Source organism: Tachypleus tridentatus, unplaced genomic scaffold (assembly GCF_004210375.1).
Source record: "Tachypleus tridentatus isolate NWPU-2018 unplaced genomic scaffold, ASM421037v1 Hic_cluster_2, whole genome shotgun sequence".
NCBI lineage: Eukaryota > Metazoa > Arthropoda > Merostomata > Xiphosura > Limulidae > Tachypleus > Tachypleus tridentatus.
Window position 1 is genome coordinate 60,140,352 of NW_027467782.1, and position 17,937 is coordinate 60,158,288.

At 35.4% G+C, this 17,937-nt stretch overlaps 1 protein-coding gene across 1 annotated transcript; it reads right to left on the reverse strand.

Annotated features, from left to right (window-relative positions):
* Positions 1-11,244: 11,244 nt before the first annotated feature.
* On the reverse strand, positions 11,245-17,270 carry LOC143242345 (rho GTPase-activating protein 39-like). The gene is made up of 4 exons (XM_076485703.1): positions 17,262-17,270; positions 16,077-16,188; positions 12,940-13,046; positions 11,245-11,904 (listed from the first exon to the last, which is right to left on the reverse strand). Exons 1-4 carry the CDS (start codon positions 17,268-17,270, stop codon positions 11,710-11,712), a joined length of 423 nt encoding a protein of 140 aa, XP_076341818.1. The 3' UTR covers positions 11,245-11,709.
* Positions 17,271-17,937: the final 667 nt, after the last annotated feature.

Below are 17,937 nucleotides of genomic sequence, written 5' to 3' on the forward strand. Positions count from 1 at the left end.
TCACCTCTCCACCATGAGAAGCATAGTATACTTCAGGTCACATACAATTCCCTATGTGTGCCTCTATCAAACTATCAGTTCAAAGCCTGTCAGATGATAGAAGTATTGTCAGAATGTGGAGGGAAAGAAGATTAGGAAGTGTGAAAAGAGGGAAGTACCTACTGGAAATACATTTTTGGTAGATGAAAGTTATAATATCAAATGTGGTACTTTCCTCCACTCACAAGATGAGCTAGAATCCCACAATAATAAGGAGCAGAGACAAGTGCATACACATGCATACCCCCAGGAAGCATATGAAGGATAGCTCTGTGTATGAAAGTCAGATGGAAGACCTGAAGAGGGGAACTGCACCCTTTTGATCAGGAATACTCTTTGCTCATCTGTAAAAAGTGGAGAAAAATGGCAGATAAAATATAGGATGACATTCATTGAGATAGAAGTGTCTCAACCCTTATATATACATAAGTCAATCCCACCAATCAGAAATGCGGGTAGAGATGGTATGAATCTCATGGTGTAGAGTGGCTAGGGTGAAACAGACCACAATTGGTAAATCAACTGGATCCAAAATCTTAGCCACTTGGAACCAACATCCAGGGTGGAATAAGATGTATGTCAGACAAAATCTAAAACCATTCAATCCCAAAGCATGACACATATTGTTTGAAGAATCTTGATCCCAGAAATTAACAACAAGGATCAAAAGGATGTCTACATCAACTAAATATACACCCCAACTGCAAAACTGAGCAAAACCCTATAATCAAGAAAGGAAAATAAACAATCTAGAACAGGTGTGCAGATGTTCATTTATTGTTCACCTCTAAATCCAAAACACAGCCAAGGAGTACTGACATCAATGCTATAGTAGCATGAGAGCTCCCAATCTAAGGAGTGAACAACAATTTGACATCTCACTCCACAGTAATTGTATAACTCATACTGGAGAATAATATGTCATCTAAACATTCAGCAGGGTACCCTCATAGTCAATCATTCCAGAGACATGAGGTAGGGACTCCCATACTACACTTGAAGAAACAGATGGAAAATGTATGAGTCCTGAGGAATATCATCATCTGAGAAAGAGCAATGGCTGATCACAAAACCCTGTTTTGGAAACCTGACCATCCTTATGTTTTCAGTCAAGGTGTGGCATGGATGAACAGATATCTCCATCTGCTTTATTTTTGAAGTCCGTGGGTGGTATAGACTGAAATGGGCAAGTTTATGAAGTAAACACCATGGGTTTGTTCACCTGTAAGTAATCTTGTAAAACTCCATCTCAACAGTGAATGTTGAGAAGACATGCATTGGAAAGTATGCTTCAACATTGCTTTACAGTGAAAATTTTGAACTGTAGAATATCTGACCAGTAAAGAACTTGAAAATAAATAAATACTTTAACTGAACCAAGAAGTGGAAGGGGGTAGATTAGATGACAAATTTGATGAAAAGTTGCTAAAGTTTCAGTAGGAAAGAGACAATGAGGAATAAGCCAACTGAATCACAAGATAAACTAAATTGTTGAAGGGGACTAAATTAACATCCCAGCACAGAAGAGATGGTCTTCTTGGAGGAGGCCAAATCCAGAAAGAATGGATTAATATGGTAAAGATAGGTGAAATATATATTCTACTGTCATGAGAAAAGCAAAAAAGGTGTGAGATAAGGCTACCTGATAAACCCAAATCAAAGAGACTGAAGACCCCTAGTTGAAAAGCTATGGCAGGAACTTTGGCACACCAGCCGTAGTGGGTCAAGTAGATAGAAATGCCTGAGCATGGTACCATGTGTGAGAAACTTTCCATTTCCAATGATATACCTCCACGAATGAAGGACAGATGGACTGAGCCAAATGGAAACCTATGTGATGGAAGAAACCTAATCTCTCTGCCAAGGATTGAACTAGACAGTAAGTGAACACAAAGGGCATTAGCTGTGGGTCAAGGAGGGAGAATGGGTACAGAAGGGAATAATTTCAGTTGGTATAAATGAAGAAATAATGGTTGAGCTGGTCAACAGGAAGCTATCAGAAGACCCCAGTATGAAAAGATATGGAATAGGGAAACCATCCTGTCAATCACTTGAATAGGAGAATAAACATATAGAAATTTCAGAGACCAATCTTGGCTGAAAGCTCAATATTCAAAGCTGGAGGATGAAACACCAGAGACCAAAACAAGAGTAATTTATAATTCAGACTGTGACAAGTGCATCAATGTGAGGTAAAGTCACTGGAAAATGAAAGGATTGAGTAACTAGTCCATCAGGAACATCTCAGAATAGTTAGAATAGGAAATACAATCTACCACAAATTTGAAAGAAGGTGGAACATGACAGGGAATTAAACAAATGTGGTGTGTGTGTGTGCCCAATAGAGATCTAACATATGAAAGCAGAGGAATCTCAAACAGGTGCAACCTTAGTGACTGATATATACCATCAACATTGGATTGTCAAAACAAATAACCACCAAACCATGTCTGATTAGAGAAGGACGTGATCCATAACCAGATGGATGGCTAGAAGCACAAAAATGTTAATAATGTAATGACTGCTTCTCAACAGACCAATAACCAAAAGTTTTATAGTGATCAACCCATGCACCCCATGAATAATAAAAGATACCATAAGACAGTCATGTGGGTGTGATCAACAAAAGGTAGAAAAAAAGAGATTCATGTGAAACATAACCCAACAGATACTGGTAAAAATAAGGACAGTATGCAAGAACAAACTGATCCTAAGGCTGTAGTGGATGAGGCATGCTCACACAATTGTTTAACAAGTAGGCAAACTGTTCAGCATGAACCCAAATGTCATGGGAGCACTAGAAAAACAAATAGGATTGAGAAGAAGGTTCATGCAGTAAGGAAAGCTGTGAGTCATAAGAAGTGGGGGGTGGGGTTTAAAATTTCACATGCCTGAGAAATAAACTAAAAAAAAAAATGATAGGTCCAACTGATTCCTCAGAAAAGGTGTGAGAAAACATATCAAAAGGTTCAAATTTTTCAGAAGAAAGTGAGACAATGTCTGGTGACAGAGGTTGACCCATGTAACATTCAGTGCTGCAAATAAACAATGAAAAATCTTCCATCAGAGTGATACATCAGAGGCTTGAGATGAAGCTCCTGTCAGAGTTTAACCAAACAAAACTTAGACATTGACTTTGATATTTTTGTGTCAAGATTTGATGAAATGGTGGCAATAATGTGTTAGAATGAAAATAAATCTAAAGAAAACTGACTAGTTGAAAAAGTTTAATCACTTTGTAAAGAAACTGTACCTCAAACTGAAATCAGGTCAAAAAAAAGTCTGTGCTCAAGCACTGTCAAATGAAAAGTGTCAGTTTAGTCGAGATACACAGAGGAGTCACTGCATTATTTGAATAAATAATACAGAGGTGACCTGATGGTTATTTACAGAAGAAACATTTTGGAATGACTGAATTCCCATAGGTGGGGAGGGAAGCAGAAGGTCTTTGGCATGAAACAGGAAAAGTTTACATATAGGAACAGCAATGAACAAGAATAGCTAATTTGGTGAAAGGAAACAACCATCATATTGAAATTTTTTTTACTATCACCTAATGATTTTTTTACAAATTGGGGGGGAAAACTCCAACTTAAGTCAAAACTTCATTTACCACAATGTATTTATTACTATTGATAAGCCTCTCATGTAGCAAATGGTCTTGAGAAATCTATAGCCAGTGGTTGTAAACATTTTAAGCATAACAAAGTTGGAACCAATTTTGATGAAAATGATCCACTTATTTCAAAGTACATTTGACTTGACTTTTTGTGACAAATATGTATGTAATGTATAAAAATGGATATGGTTTTCAAATTCAATGAACAGGAACTACAGTGAAAGGTGTAAAACCTTCAAGAGAATAAAATCATCACAGGCATGTGTGATTTTTCACTAAATTGATATGTAAAGAGTAAAATACAAAAGTAGTATGAAGACAAATATATCCAAGATTTTTCTGCATTATCAAACTGTAACATTACAAAAACACTCAGCGTATTGAAATTTGTTTTTGAATTGGAATTATACACATTAATGAAGCTTACCCAGGCATAAATTTTACGTCTATTGCAATTAAATTTATCATGTGAATACAAATTAATATTTAAAAGCTCTTCATCTGACAGATGCATTAATGGAAAATGTGTGACATGTCTGAAATGATGTAAAGTAACTGAACTTAAACTGGTTCCTGGTTAAAGTTTTGACTTCAAAAGTATGAATATGTTTTGCTGAAAGAAAATAATCATTCCTCTTCAAGAGTTTTGAATAAACTTTATGTGATTTATATGTCTATGTACACATTACTCATTCCTGTTTAATGCTCAAAATCTAGTTCTTGAGAAGGTAGAATATAATCTACATTTCCATGAAACAGGAAATAATGTAAAACATATACAATTCTACGACACCAACTTATATGTGATAAATCACCAGCATAAATATGAAATATACCCAAACCTCAGGGGAGACCTGAGCTAGCCACCGAGCAAGTCAGACGTGCCAATATGCTATTCCTGAATAGAACGAAACGTTCATCCTCGCCAGTCAGGCCGTTAGTGCCGCCTGTAATCGTCGACGGCTTACCGCCGAACCTCACGCCGTACCAAGTCGCCACGTTGATCGCCAGAGCCAAGCCTGGGGCAACCATCGAACCGTCCAGGACCCGTATTTTACGCCGGGAGGAATCCTCATCCAACCAGCCACTACTGCAGACCAAACCTATCTGTGCCAGCCATGGAACACTAAATTTAAAGTAAGTTGTTCCCCAACGAAAAGTCCAGTCAATCTTTATTCTGTATTCCTCAGGGGCGTCGACCCATCAATTCAACCAGAAGAAATTAGACAAACCATAGAACCCCAAATACAAGCCAAGGTATACGCAGTTCATCGAATTTATTCTAAGAACAGTAATCATCCCACACACTTCATGAAGATAGTGACAACATCGAAGTACAGTGCCGACTGTATTTTACGAGATGGCTGCTATTATCATATATTTCATTTTAGAGCCGAACGCCCACATCGACGACCACTCAAGAATGGTTCAAACCAAGCACCCAGATATCGTAAACAACCAACGGAAATCTTCCAACAGGAAAATACCAAAATACCGCCGATTCCAGACCGTATTAGAAGAAACACGAAGACGGATTCAGACAACCCGACTCAGAAGAAGACAACACCCATTGTTGGCAACACGCCAAGTTGCAGTAGTTCAAGAAAGAAAAGGACAGTTCCTGCCAGACTTCTATCCCAGTTCCACAGAACTCAACAACCAGCCAGACTCAAACCATTACGAAGATAACCATCGACGCGACAGCACAAACTGAAAAACAATCTACCTCCACGCAGAAAACTCAAACCAAAATCTCGAGAAGAAACAAAGCATCACAGACCAGCGAAGAACAACTCACCGAAGAACAGCCAGTAGTTCCACCACCAAGGCCACGTTTCTCAGTTGCACCAATGGGCTTCAAGTGTGGAAACAAGTTCATGATGAAATTGCCACCCGATCTACAAGACTGCAGCTAACAGTTTTCACGTACACCATCAACGTAGTTCATCAGTTTTTTTTGTTTGTTTTTTTATTAATTTAGTGTTGTTTTTTTTTTTTTCTTTCCCAGCTACTTCCGGGCACGGTCTGGGTAGACTATTCGGCGCCCAGGCCGTGAAAGTGGGTTTTCTCGGGGTACTCCCGTTTCCCCCCACAGCAAAATCTCTGGCATCGGACCTGTAGGTCCCAGCCTCATTCTGAAAAGGGCCGTTTACCCAGTCAAGGGTATCCAATCAATTACAGTAAAATTTAAAAAAAAAACCAATTCGCCAGCCGCCAGGGTTCTCCATCCTCGAGCTAAAGTCTGGCTCACTTCACTTTCGCTGCTTTCGTCCAGTTCTCCCGTCCTTCCTCTCACTCACAAATATTTTTGAAATGTTAAAAATAAAGTAAAAACTCCATGGATATTTTAAAACATTTCTCACGTAAGGGGACGAAGAGGAACTATAAAGTTCCTGAACACCCCAGTTGGAGAGAGAACTCTTCTGATTTCTCTCTCTCTAAACTGAACCCCTGCCACGTTAGTTTAGTTAGTTTAGTTTAGTTTACCTAGAGGTTTCAAGGTCGCCGTCAAGCAGAGCAGACGTGCAAGTCAAGAGCTGCGAGACAAGTGCATTGAAGACTGAATTATCCTGTGAAGTGCATAAAGTTTTACTAAAAAAGGTTACCCCTTAGTCCTTATCAGGACTAGTAAAACAGTATGAAGAGAAAGAAGATAGTGACAAGATCCAACGGAAAAGCCCTTTCCAACGACGAGATCATGGATATGCTGAATAGAGCTATTGAAGGACCAGCCTCTGAATCACTGAGTAGTTCGACTGAGAGTTCCGAAGGTGAAAACTCAGGAGCTGAAGAATCACGAAGACCAGAATCCCACGAAACAAACGAGACATCAAACAAGAGGAGGCTGAAGAAGAAGAAGAAAAAGGACATGGTAAGTATAGTTTCTGACTATTCCACTAACCCTAACCTTAATGACGCTAATAATAGTTCTAAAAATCAAAGTATTAATAACATAACCCATGTTAACGAAAACAAAGCCACTTGCTCTAACGATAATTACTTGAATACAAACAACACCACCATCGCCACTAATTCCGAGAACACCACCACTGTCACACAAACACACAATTCTCCTAACTACAGAATCCCAACTCTGTTCATCGAAGGAGTAAACAAAACAACACGCATTCCACAGATTGTCAATCAACTGAGGTCCTATTACCCGGGCATTCAGTTTAAAGACATCAAACGTCTTCCTAATGGAAGAATCATGATTAAATGTACCGAACCTCAAGAGTTTGCTCATATTTTGGCCCACTGGCCCAAGGATGCCTTCGGTGTTCAAGCCACCATCACAACACCAAAAAACAAACACACCAAAACTAACAGTCATAATCAGAGGTGTAGATTTCGACATTGAAGATCATGAAATCACTGAAGAATTAACAACTCAAGGCTTTGACATTGCATCATCGAACAGAATCATCTCATTCAGAACGAAACAAAAAACGCCACTGATCAAGGTAACCGTCAACAAAAAAGACGATCAAGAAAAATTATTAAAAAACGGTTGCTTTTATTTTTCAAAGACACACGACCGAACCGGAAAAGACACATCAAAAACCAATAATCCAATGCTACAAATGTCAACGGTTCGGACACACAAAAACTAATTGTATGGCCAAGGATAGATGTGTCAGATGTGGCGGATCTCACGAGGTCGCTCAGTGTCCTAACGAGCGTAACCAAGTTAGATGCGCCAACTGTCAGGGCCCCACGCAGCCAGTTACAAAGGCTGCCCCAAATACACCCAAATACGTAACAGATTCCTTTTCAAAACCACGAACAACAATAATCAAACCCACGGCTACCAAAACAACACCAAACAACCTTTACTACCAACTCCAACCGACTCGCAAATCAAACACGCTCAACCTCAACCAACACGTACTTACGCGGACGTAACACGCCCCAAAACAACACAAGCATTTAACCCAACAGATTTCACCACAAACTTGCTAGCAATGCTGATAGAATTGAGTGATCTCCCTCATTCGAATCGAGGCACGAGTCACTCAAGGCTGTTTGCAGCCTTGCAAGTCATTATTTTAACCTCCCTCACCTGAAACCACACCATCTCTCACTCAAAATTCACGCGAGGGAAATAAAACAACACAATGATACAACACATTAAAATCTTACACATCAACTGCCAAGGAAATCTTAAAGACAAAAGGATAGAAATATACAACATAAACAAACATATAAACGCCAACATAATCATCATTTCAGAAACACTTTGCACAGAGAAACAAAACACCACAATCCCCGGATTCATCTCACACAACATACCTCACTCAGAAAACAACAGGGTATAATAACTTACTTTAGTACAAAAATATCGCATCTAATCTCGATAGAAGATTCATTTAAATCTGACATTAATGAGACCATTTTTTGTAATATACACTTTAACAACCGGCTAACTATTCCGATTCTAGCCATATATTGCTCACCAACCAAAAATATCGACATTAACTTCCTTCAAAAATGTGTTAATCGAAAACCCAAACCAATTATTATTGGAGACTTTAATTCACCGCACACAGAATTAAGGGGTAACAGAGACACACGCAGAGGATCCTGCATAAAAAATTTTATTTCTAGCAATAAAATGCACTTAATTAATGACAATACACCCACAAACTTCTCAGCCGCTAACGGCTCATATGATGTACTCGATTTCATCATCGCACCCAAGGACATGGTTAATAGAATATCTAACTTTAAAGTGCATGATGAAATCACCAGTGACCACTTCCCCGTGTCATGTATGATTCATCCGCGCCACCCGGCTGTGGCGTACGTGACTCCTTCCGCATACACCTACACTGAAACAGACTGGCTCACTTTTAATGCCTCTCTGCACTCATACCTACCCCACCCAATCGAACATGTAAACAACAAAACAGAACTAGACAAATATGTTGATCAAATTACAGAAGCCATAAAGAAAGCCACAAGAAACACAATTCCTAAATCAAAAAGAAAACAATCACTTATTCAATGGACTCTAACACCAGAAATTCACGCACTAATAATCAAACGTAGACAATTACGACGAATACACTACATCACACGTGATCCACACATTAAAACAGAAATCAATAGAACAAATACAAAAATTAAACAAGAAATTAAAAGTCAGAGAAAACAATTGGCATAACTTCTGCAAGAACTTAGAAAACCAAGAAAAATCCAAAAGAATTCTGGAAAAAATTCAAGAGTATTGCGTCAGACAAAAACACAAATCACATGTTACAACACATCACACACAACAATAAAATCGCAAGGACGGACGAAGAGAAAGCTGACTTATTAGCTGACTATTACAAATCCGCTTTTAGCGATTTAAACTCAGTAGATTTCGACACACAACACCAACACCATGTCAACAACTACATAAATGCAAACCAAGCTTCATTCTCACCAGGATTTCCCGGAGAGACACTAGAAGCATACTCAAATTCAATCAATAGAAAAATAACCATAACCGAACTAAAGATTAATATCAAAAACTTGAAGAACACTTCCCCCGGACATGACCAAATACCAAATATTATTCTCAAAAAAAGTTCCACTCTCTTACTACAACACCTCACAAACATCATGAACATTTCATTAGCGACAGGGTATTACCCTGACACGTGGAAAAAAGCCATCATAACAACGATCCCCAAGAAACAAACTAACAGAACAAATCCAGATAATTTCCGCCCCATCAGTCTGTTAAGCTGCCTTGGCAAACTGATGGAGAGAATTATCTCCAACCGTCTCCTCCATTTTTGCGAATCAAACAACATCCTTCCAGAATCTCAAAATGCCTCCAGAAAAAATAGACAAACAACAGATCACCTCACACGACTCACCGAATCAATATACAAAGCTTACAACAACAATCAAGTAACCATCGGGTATTCCTAGATGTCAAAAAAGCATTCGACAGCGTTTGGCACAATGCCATCATATACAAACTAAACCACCTACAAATAAATCCTACGATAGTCAAATGGATTTCAAATTTTTTAACCAATAGAACAGCACAAGTAAAAGTCAATAAAACCATATCCAAATTATTTAATATAACGGCAGGAGTGCCCCAAGGATCAGTCCTCTCTCCACTTCTTTACATAATTTTCGTCAGTGACATACCTTTTCCAAATCTAACATACACACACAATTCACAATACGCAGATGACATCGCAATCTGGAGCACCTCCAGAAACCCAGTAATGGCCATGTCTCGCGTACAAGAATCACTAAACAACGTCTCAACATGGAGCAACAAGTGGAGGGTCGTGTTAAATCCGACAAAAACACAAGCAATCACCTTCTATAGAAAACTAAAGAAGCAAAGAAAAATCTAGAAAAATAAATCTATCACTTGGAAACACAACCATCAACATGAGCAAAAACATCACATTCCTTGGCGTCACTTTCGACACAAAACTAACATGGAAAAAACACATAAACAATATACACTCATCAATAAGAAAAAGGATTTCATATCTAAAGACTATAACTGGTAAACAATCAAAATGCGCACCGAACACCATTATACAAATATACAAGGCTTACATCCGTCCACTAATAGAGTACGGATGTCAAGTAACATACAACATGTCAAACAACACACTCCAAAATCCAAGTGCAACAAAACAAAATATTAAAATCCGCATTCAGTTTACCATCTTTTACACCAACAAATTATCTACACCAAATTAGTAATTTACCAACTATAAGAGATAGAATAACAGAACTTTCTATGAAATATTATCGAAAAGCAGAAAACAGAAACAAACTAACGGCATCACTACACAAATTATCAAGTGCACCAACAAAATACATATCACCATACAACATATTTCAAGAATCACAATCCACTCAACAAAGAGTTTAAATACATAAAAACTATGTTATTAACATGAATTCTTTTTTTTTTCAGGTACAGGGCACACGACAGGCAAAACTTTCGGCGCCTGTCGTGTGAAAGTGGGTTTTCTCGGGGTACTCCCGTTTCCCCCCACACCAAAATCTTCAGGCATTGGATTTCTAGATCCCAGCCCAGGCAACCTTTTTGCCCGACCCAGAATCGGGCCGTTTGATTTGATCTAAACTTGAATGAATTACATTCATGTTCACATCTACCCAACTTTTTCTTTTCGAGACAGGTCCCGACCTTTCCTTCTTTCCACTGCTACCTTTGCCTCCACCCAAAAGACCATTTAGTGAGACATTCCCCACCCAAAAAGTCAAGAATAATAACGATAATTAATTTATTAAAATAATAATTAAAAAAACAAAACAAAACACCACTTAATCCTAATAACAATCCACGAAAGGGGACGAAGAAGAACTACAAAGTTCCTGAACACCCCAGTTGGAGAGAGAACTCTTCGGATTTCTCTCTCTCTAAACTGAACACCCTGCCACGTTAGTTTAGTTTAGTTACCTAGTGTTTACTTTTAAGCTACTGTACAAAAAAGTACATGTGCCTAATTTGAACATATACTATATTTGTAAAGAAATTTGATCAAATATCAACAATTCAAAATATTAAAAAACAGCTACCTGAAGCAAAGCTCTTTTACTAGATGTATTTCTAAAGTTTATTGTTCTTGGCTAAATAAGGATAAAATATACACATTAGAAAGAAACTCTATTAACACATTTTTCTACTCCAAGAATTCCTCTGTCAGTGATTATTCATAATTTCTTCTTCTTCATTGGATTATCTCACATGCACTTGTTTTGTTTTTCAAGCATGCACCAAACATAAAGCAGACTATGATAGCAGTATGGTATTTTGTTGAAAAACATAAAACAGCATAAAAATCTTTTCTTAAAGAATATGAAGCTCATTGTATTATTTTTAGAAATGTGCAGTCTCTCTGTTGTTGCACATATCTTTTAAGTATTAGTCATTGTTTCGTTATTAAACAGATTCCATAACATTCAGTTTGAGACTACAAGAATGTAATACTGAAAAGTAGTTAAGCCTCTTAAAAAAGGCACTTCACGTCACGTGTTTTAGAAGTCATATACATATTTCACACAATTCCTTCCATGAAATTGGTGTCAAGATTCTGAATCAATATTCTCAGATATGCCATCTCTTTTCTTGCATTTTCAAATATTACTTGTGGCTCCTCTGAAGTACATTGCAGACAGTTAGGTGCCATCACCATGGCCAAGTTGTTGGAGTCCATTTTGGTAACTGCAACATTTTCCTCTGCAGCAAACACCTATCAGAAGCATTACAGTAATACAGTTCTACAGATATTTTACATTTACCAGCATTTCAACAACAATTTTAATCCAAGTTACTATTCTAACATCCTCAGGATATGATCAATGGCTGTTGGCTGAGTTTTAGTTGTTTTTATTTTAATAAAAGAAGGTAAAAATCCATTAGCTAAAATTTAGCTGTTTATTTTCACAGAATACAGTAAAGCTTTGGTTTATTTTTCTTGATTTCTATTTCAAATTGTTTATAGTAGTGTATATTAAACTACTAATGTTCATTTGTTTTGACTTATTTAATTTTAATATTCTGTCGTCAATAGCACTTCAGGATACCACTGTAAATTTTACACGTAACTTAGCAACAATGGACAGTAATAATCTTGAAATTCAGGTTATTATAAAATTGAAGCAGATACCTTTAATAATAAAGCCATACATTTCAAAAATGAATATGTGAAACACGTTCAACAGAAAAAATCAATAAAGTTAAACAAGCTGATTGATATGTGTAGCTATAGTACTTTACATTTTATCAACTAATCATGATTCAAATAGACATATAAGTGCGTCTTAACACACAGAATTTCAATCCATATTTAAATTACATAAAAATCTGTGAAACATTTATGAATTCTTTAGTAAATCTTCAAATTTTTAAGACATGTACAAAAACTTTTTGCTTCTATTCACAGGAATGGTTTATAAATTTTGAAATTAGTGGATCGTTTTATTCGTTAATGAGCAGTTTTAATTAAATAAAGAGATTCCAGACTGGTTTCATCAGAATTGTTATGCTACATTTAAATTTTTTAGATTTTATGTTTTTTCCTTTAGAAATGGTTCATCACAAACTTCTTTAGAAAATAAACCAAAATAACTGTTTAGTGTTCAGATTACTGTTTCAATTCCACAAAAACTTTTATACAAATAGTATGACTACAATGGCACAAAATAGTGAAACAGATATCAAAGATACATCTGAGACAGGAATATTGATATATCTTACTTGTATTTTTAATTGCTGTTTAACTCACCTGTAAGAACCTGATTAAATATGCAAGGACTAAATGGTTTAATTCTGGCAGCCTATGTAGAATGGCTATTGCTTTCACAGGATCACAGCAGTGTTCAATACATTCTTCTTAATACATGTGGGGAATAAGGGGTTCATAAAGTTCCCAATACCACAGTTTCAAAAGTGACACAGGAACATGAGGGTCATTACATTCTACCAACTGCCATTGATCCATCTTCACTTTCATAACATTTACCTCATCAATATCTCCTGGAACCCTGAAATACCATATTTGTTAAAAACAAATATTCTAGGTCATGTTCAATAATTGAAATATACAGCTTCACAAAAAAATTAAGTTTTATCTGAATCCACAAGTCCTTCATCTTAAAACATTGCAAAGGATTTTCAATGTAAAATACTCTTCATATTTCATGTAATGAGTCATCTGACAAAATATTTCTATTAGAAGGAATAAAATAGCACACACTTTTATCGTGAGAAAGCAACTGCAAAATAAAATCTTATAATATAATGTACACATAAAACATGAAACTGTGATTTTATGGGATATATATATGCACTAACTTTATTATTTATTTCAGGTTTCACTCCCAGTCCCTCGATTCAGCTGTCAGGTCAGGCACTTCTCAAGTGATTTGGTATGGGAAGATAAATTGATTTTCTTGGGATTCTCCCATTTCCCCACAATCCAAATATTGGCTATATATCCATACCACCCTGATTGACCCTAACCCATACATCGGCTGTTACTTTTGTGATATTCACATACATAGCTGGGTGCTTGTTGCTGGCTTTTCACTCATAATTCCTTGCTTACTATCATGATTTTCATATTTTGTCCCTTTATTCTTTTATTATACTTTTTTTCCTAGTGGCTTGATCTACTTCCAAATTCAGGAGTGGGGTGAAAGTACTTTTCTGAGCACACACAGTTATTTGTTTCCACTAATGGGGACAGAAGAATTTAAACCAAAATAGCTGTTAGTATTTTGGCTTTAGTTATAGGGAATAATAGCATTATCACTCCAAAACAACTTTACAGTTTAACATCATGAAGTCAAAATGTTCAGAATAATTTTTTTTTCATTAAATACAAGTTCATGTATCTGATTTAAAATGCATTTGAAAATATGGTATAGCATTTTAGGTGAAAGGAAAAGACAAATAATCACAAAAGAGTCAAAACAAACATAAAATAGCCACCTTAAACAATGGCACTCACTTAATAACATGCAAGCTTTGTGTGCAATAAAAACTCTCATTGTTTATTCTAGTCTATTATGTTTTAGTCTTGATTATGTATGTGTCAAGACAGCTGTACATATTATACAACTTCAAATGCAGAACAAATATGTGCTTTCAAAGAAACCTCATTCACAGCATTAAACATCATAATTTTTTATCTTATTTTACTGTAATAAATACATAGTTTAATAATTAGTGGTTACTGCTATTAATCATGTTAAATAATCAATCACAAAACACATTACTGTAACTTGTTAAACTATAACATGTTGAATATTAAAATACTCTTAGCAATTATTAGCAAAACATCTGTCGTATCGAGATATTATAACACACCTAACTTTAATTGCTGTATCTCATGTTTATACAATATAAGAACTCCTTTTACCTAAGGTATACCAAAAGATAGATTTTGTGTACACTAGTAAAACAGTTACAAATAATCTTATTGCAACTGACTGAAAAAAATTGCAAATTATATCATTAACCACTGACATTATATTGAATGTTTTATTTAACCAAAAATATATTTCCATTTTCAGATAAATTGCTCATAGTCCTGAGCAAAAAATTAAAGAATAAATAAAATTTCCAACTATTTTCAAGTGAATTTGTGCTTAATGTCTAAACTTAGTTCCAACTAACATATTCTTTACATATTAAACATGATCCTTGAAATTACCTGAATGAGACCTTTAGTAAATGTTCATAACGTTTATTTTCTTACAATTTCAGAAATGAATCAGTAGTCTTGTCGTCCAAATTTATTTATTTAGTGAAATCAACTTCAAATGCAATATTTTGATTTAGATTAACATAAAATCTGAATTTAACATTACTCATTTCAATGGGAACACTTATTTTAATTTTTCTCCATTAAGTGACTCATGTCAAAGTGAGCACAAATATTGGAATAATATTCCAACATCAAGTTTGACAGCATATTCACCAGGTTGAGAGTGAGATAGAACTAAGTTCAGCTCTTCAGACAAAACTTGCATTCATTTCCACTAATTAATATTAACTTCTGACCAATGCAAACTACATTCATAGGTCAGAACTAAAATCATGTACCTATTAATAAGTTAATTAAATATGATGTTCAAGTTATATATAACTAAAATGACTAAATACACTGTTTCATCCTTCCTGTTAACAATATCTCAATGTTTAGCCAACCTAGACAGCTGAAATTAGTTTTAAATCCATATAACTCAGCTAATAATGCACAAAAATAATTATATTAAAATAATAAATGTAAACTTAAATTAGAAATAATGAAAAAAATTATGTACATATGTATTAATTGTTCTAATCAACAGTGTCAATTTGAAATTGGTACAAATTGTAATTGTTTATGCTGATGTTCAACATCTAATGGAATACCTAGAACTGGCCAGGCTATGTTAACAGTGAACTGCAAAATATAATTTTAATATCAAAGAACAATACACCTCCATATCTAGTTGTTTGATTTAATGTTACCATTGTATTGTGCAGCACATATATACAGAGTAAATAGCACACAACCAAAACATCTTGTAAATAAAATAAAAACAAGTAACCATGAAAATTGGTTATTCTAACAATTTGGTTTTCTGTATAATACTAAGTGTACCAGACAAACAACAAAATGCAATATTTATATTTTGTATATTCTTAAACAACGCATTACTTTTCTCAGTGGTTCAGAGAAGTAAAGTGGGTGCAAGAAAATCAGCAAAGTAACAACAGGAATGTACAGGGTGTCCAAAACTGTGGAACCATAGATGATTTGCAGTGCTTCTTAATTTCAGATACATTACTAACTGTGGCACTGTCACAGCATTAAAAGTTAAGTTAATACTACTGTTAATCCAAACTTGTTTCAAATGTCCACGACAGCACTTGTAACACATTCTGCACAATGTGTTGAAGTTCCTATGGTTCCAGACTTTTGGGCATCCTGCAGCAAAGCAACTAGAAACTCCTTTTTTTTCTCTCGTAATCTTAAAAATACCTGAAATGTCAAATGGATGCTATTATGAATAACAGAATTGAAGCAGTCTTATGCTTAGATTATATATATTTTGATTGTTTTTATACCTAATAAGATTATGTGTTAGCTACTTCTGCCTAAGTTACACCACTACATACTCTGAGATTAGTAGCAACAATGTAACTAATTAATTTCCAGAATATTCCCTCTGATTGAGCTCCATTTAGTTTTAAAACAAGTTCAGATAGAGTAGTCTGAATCCAAAGAAGTCTTCAACTTGGACACTTTCTTCTCTGAAGAGTCATCACATCTTCCAAATTGTTCCCAAACACGGAAATTCAAAAAATTTTAAGCTAAACACCAAAATCAGACACACTTTAGTTTTACTGGAACTACAGAGGCTAATTATGTTATATTAAAATTATTTTAGAACTTCACTATATCCAGACATTCTCTATCTGAAAATAGTACATCTTGACAATAGTCGCAAAGTTTCTGCTTCAAAATATCCATTAGTAACGTCATCATGTTCCCAGGGGCGTAGATCATAAAAGTTGAGGGATACATCCCCTTTCATTTTAGGTGTGGGGTATGGTGCATACAATCATCCCCTATAGTTTGGTCTCTTAAATTGTTTTATTGCATCACAGGCCTACAAATTCTGTTTGTTCTTGTGATTCATATGTTCTTACCAAACAAATTACATAATTACGCCTAGATGTAGGCTTCGTCAGTGGCCAAAATGTACATCTTCAATATAGGCGTGCTTCTAAGCTTTTCAATCTATGCAAAAGTTCACAAGTACCAGTCAGTAGGCCTAAGTATACATGCAAGTATCATGGCAACAAGTTTACTCTGTGACTGTATGTTTACAGCTTTCACGTTCATTTAATCAGAGATTACCAATTTGCAAATTGAACAGTCCACATAAGTAGTTGCAAAAATCATCCCCCCATCTGGTGTAAAAAATCTATGCCCCTGCATGTTCCAAATCACAATCTTCCTCCCTGTAGCTTTCCATTATTTAACTAGTGTAGGAAAAGCTAAATCTAGCAGCTTTACTAGTTTGTTTTCATGCGAAATGGCATAAATACCCTTTCCATTCTCCTAATACTTAATGTACACAACTTTTTCTTCCCCAGGAAAAAAAAGAAAAAAAAAACCTTTTTATTAAATAGTGTACTGTTGACTTGGACACATGGATGGCTTTTATCACTTAACTTTGAGTTTATCCATTCTTATTTGTTATGAGACACTGCATTATGCATGCCATGTTATGGTAGGTAGAGCTTGTGGGCTTCTATCTGAATAGTCCTTGTGTCCATATAATGGTGTTAAGTATGAGAGATATTTTTCCTCTAAAATTTCGGATTCCTGATCAGAAAACATACTTAAGTCCTGATAGTATGAACAAAAATATTAAAAATCTTCATTTCAAAAATGGGAAGAAATCTTAAACAAAATAAACAAACAAGATAAGTTGCATAAAATGAATATGTGATTGCAAAACAATTAAGATTTGAGACATAATACTGACATTATTTCCCAAAGCTACAATTCCCTCAATGTCTAAAAGCTATAATATTTAGAAAAGTCAAAACTGAGATTTGTTTGTAGCTTGGAGAAATACCGTAAATGCTAAGTCTCAAATCTTAAGTTTATTATTAAATTATCACTTTGAGCTATCTATCCTGTTTCTGCATTTTTCTTGAAGATCTCTTTTAAATGAACAATTTTTAATAATATTGTATTTTTAACTATTGTACGTCC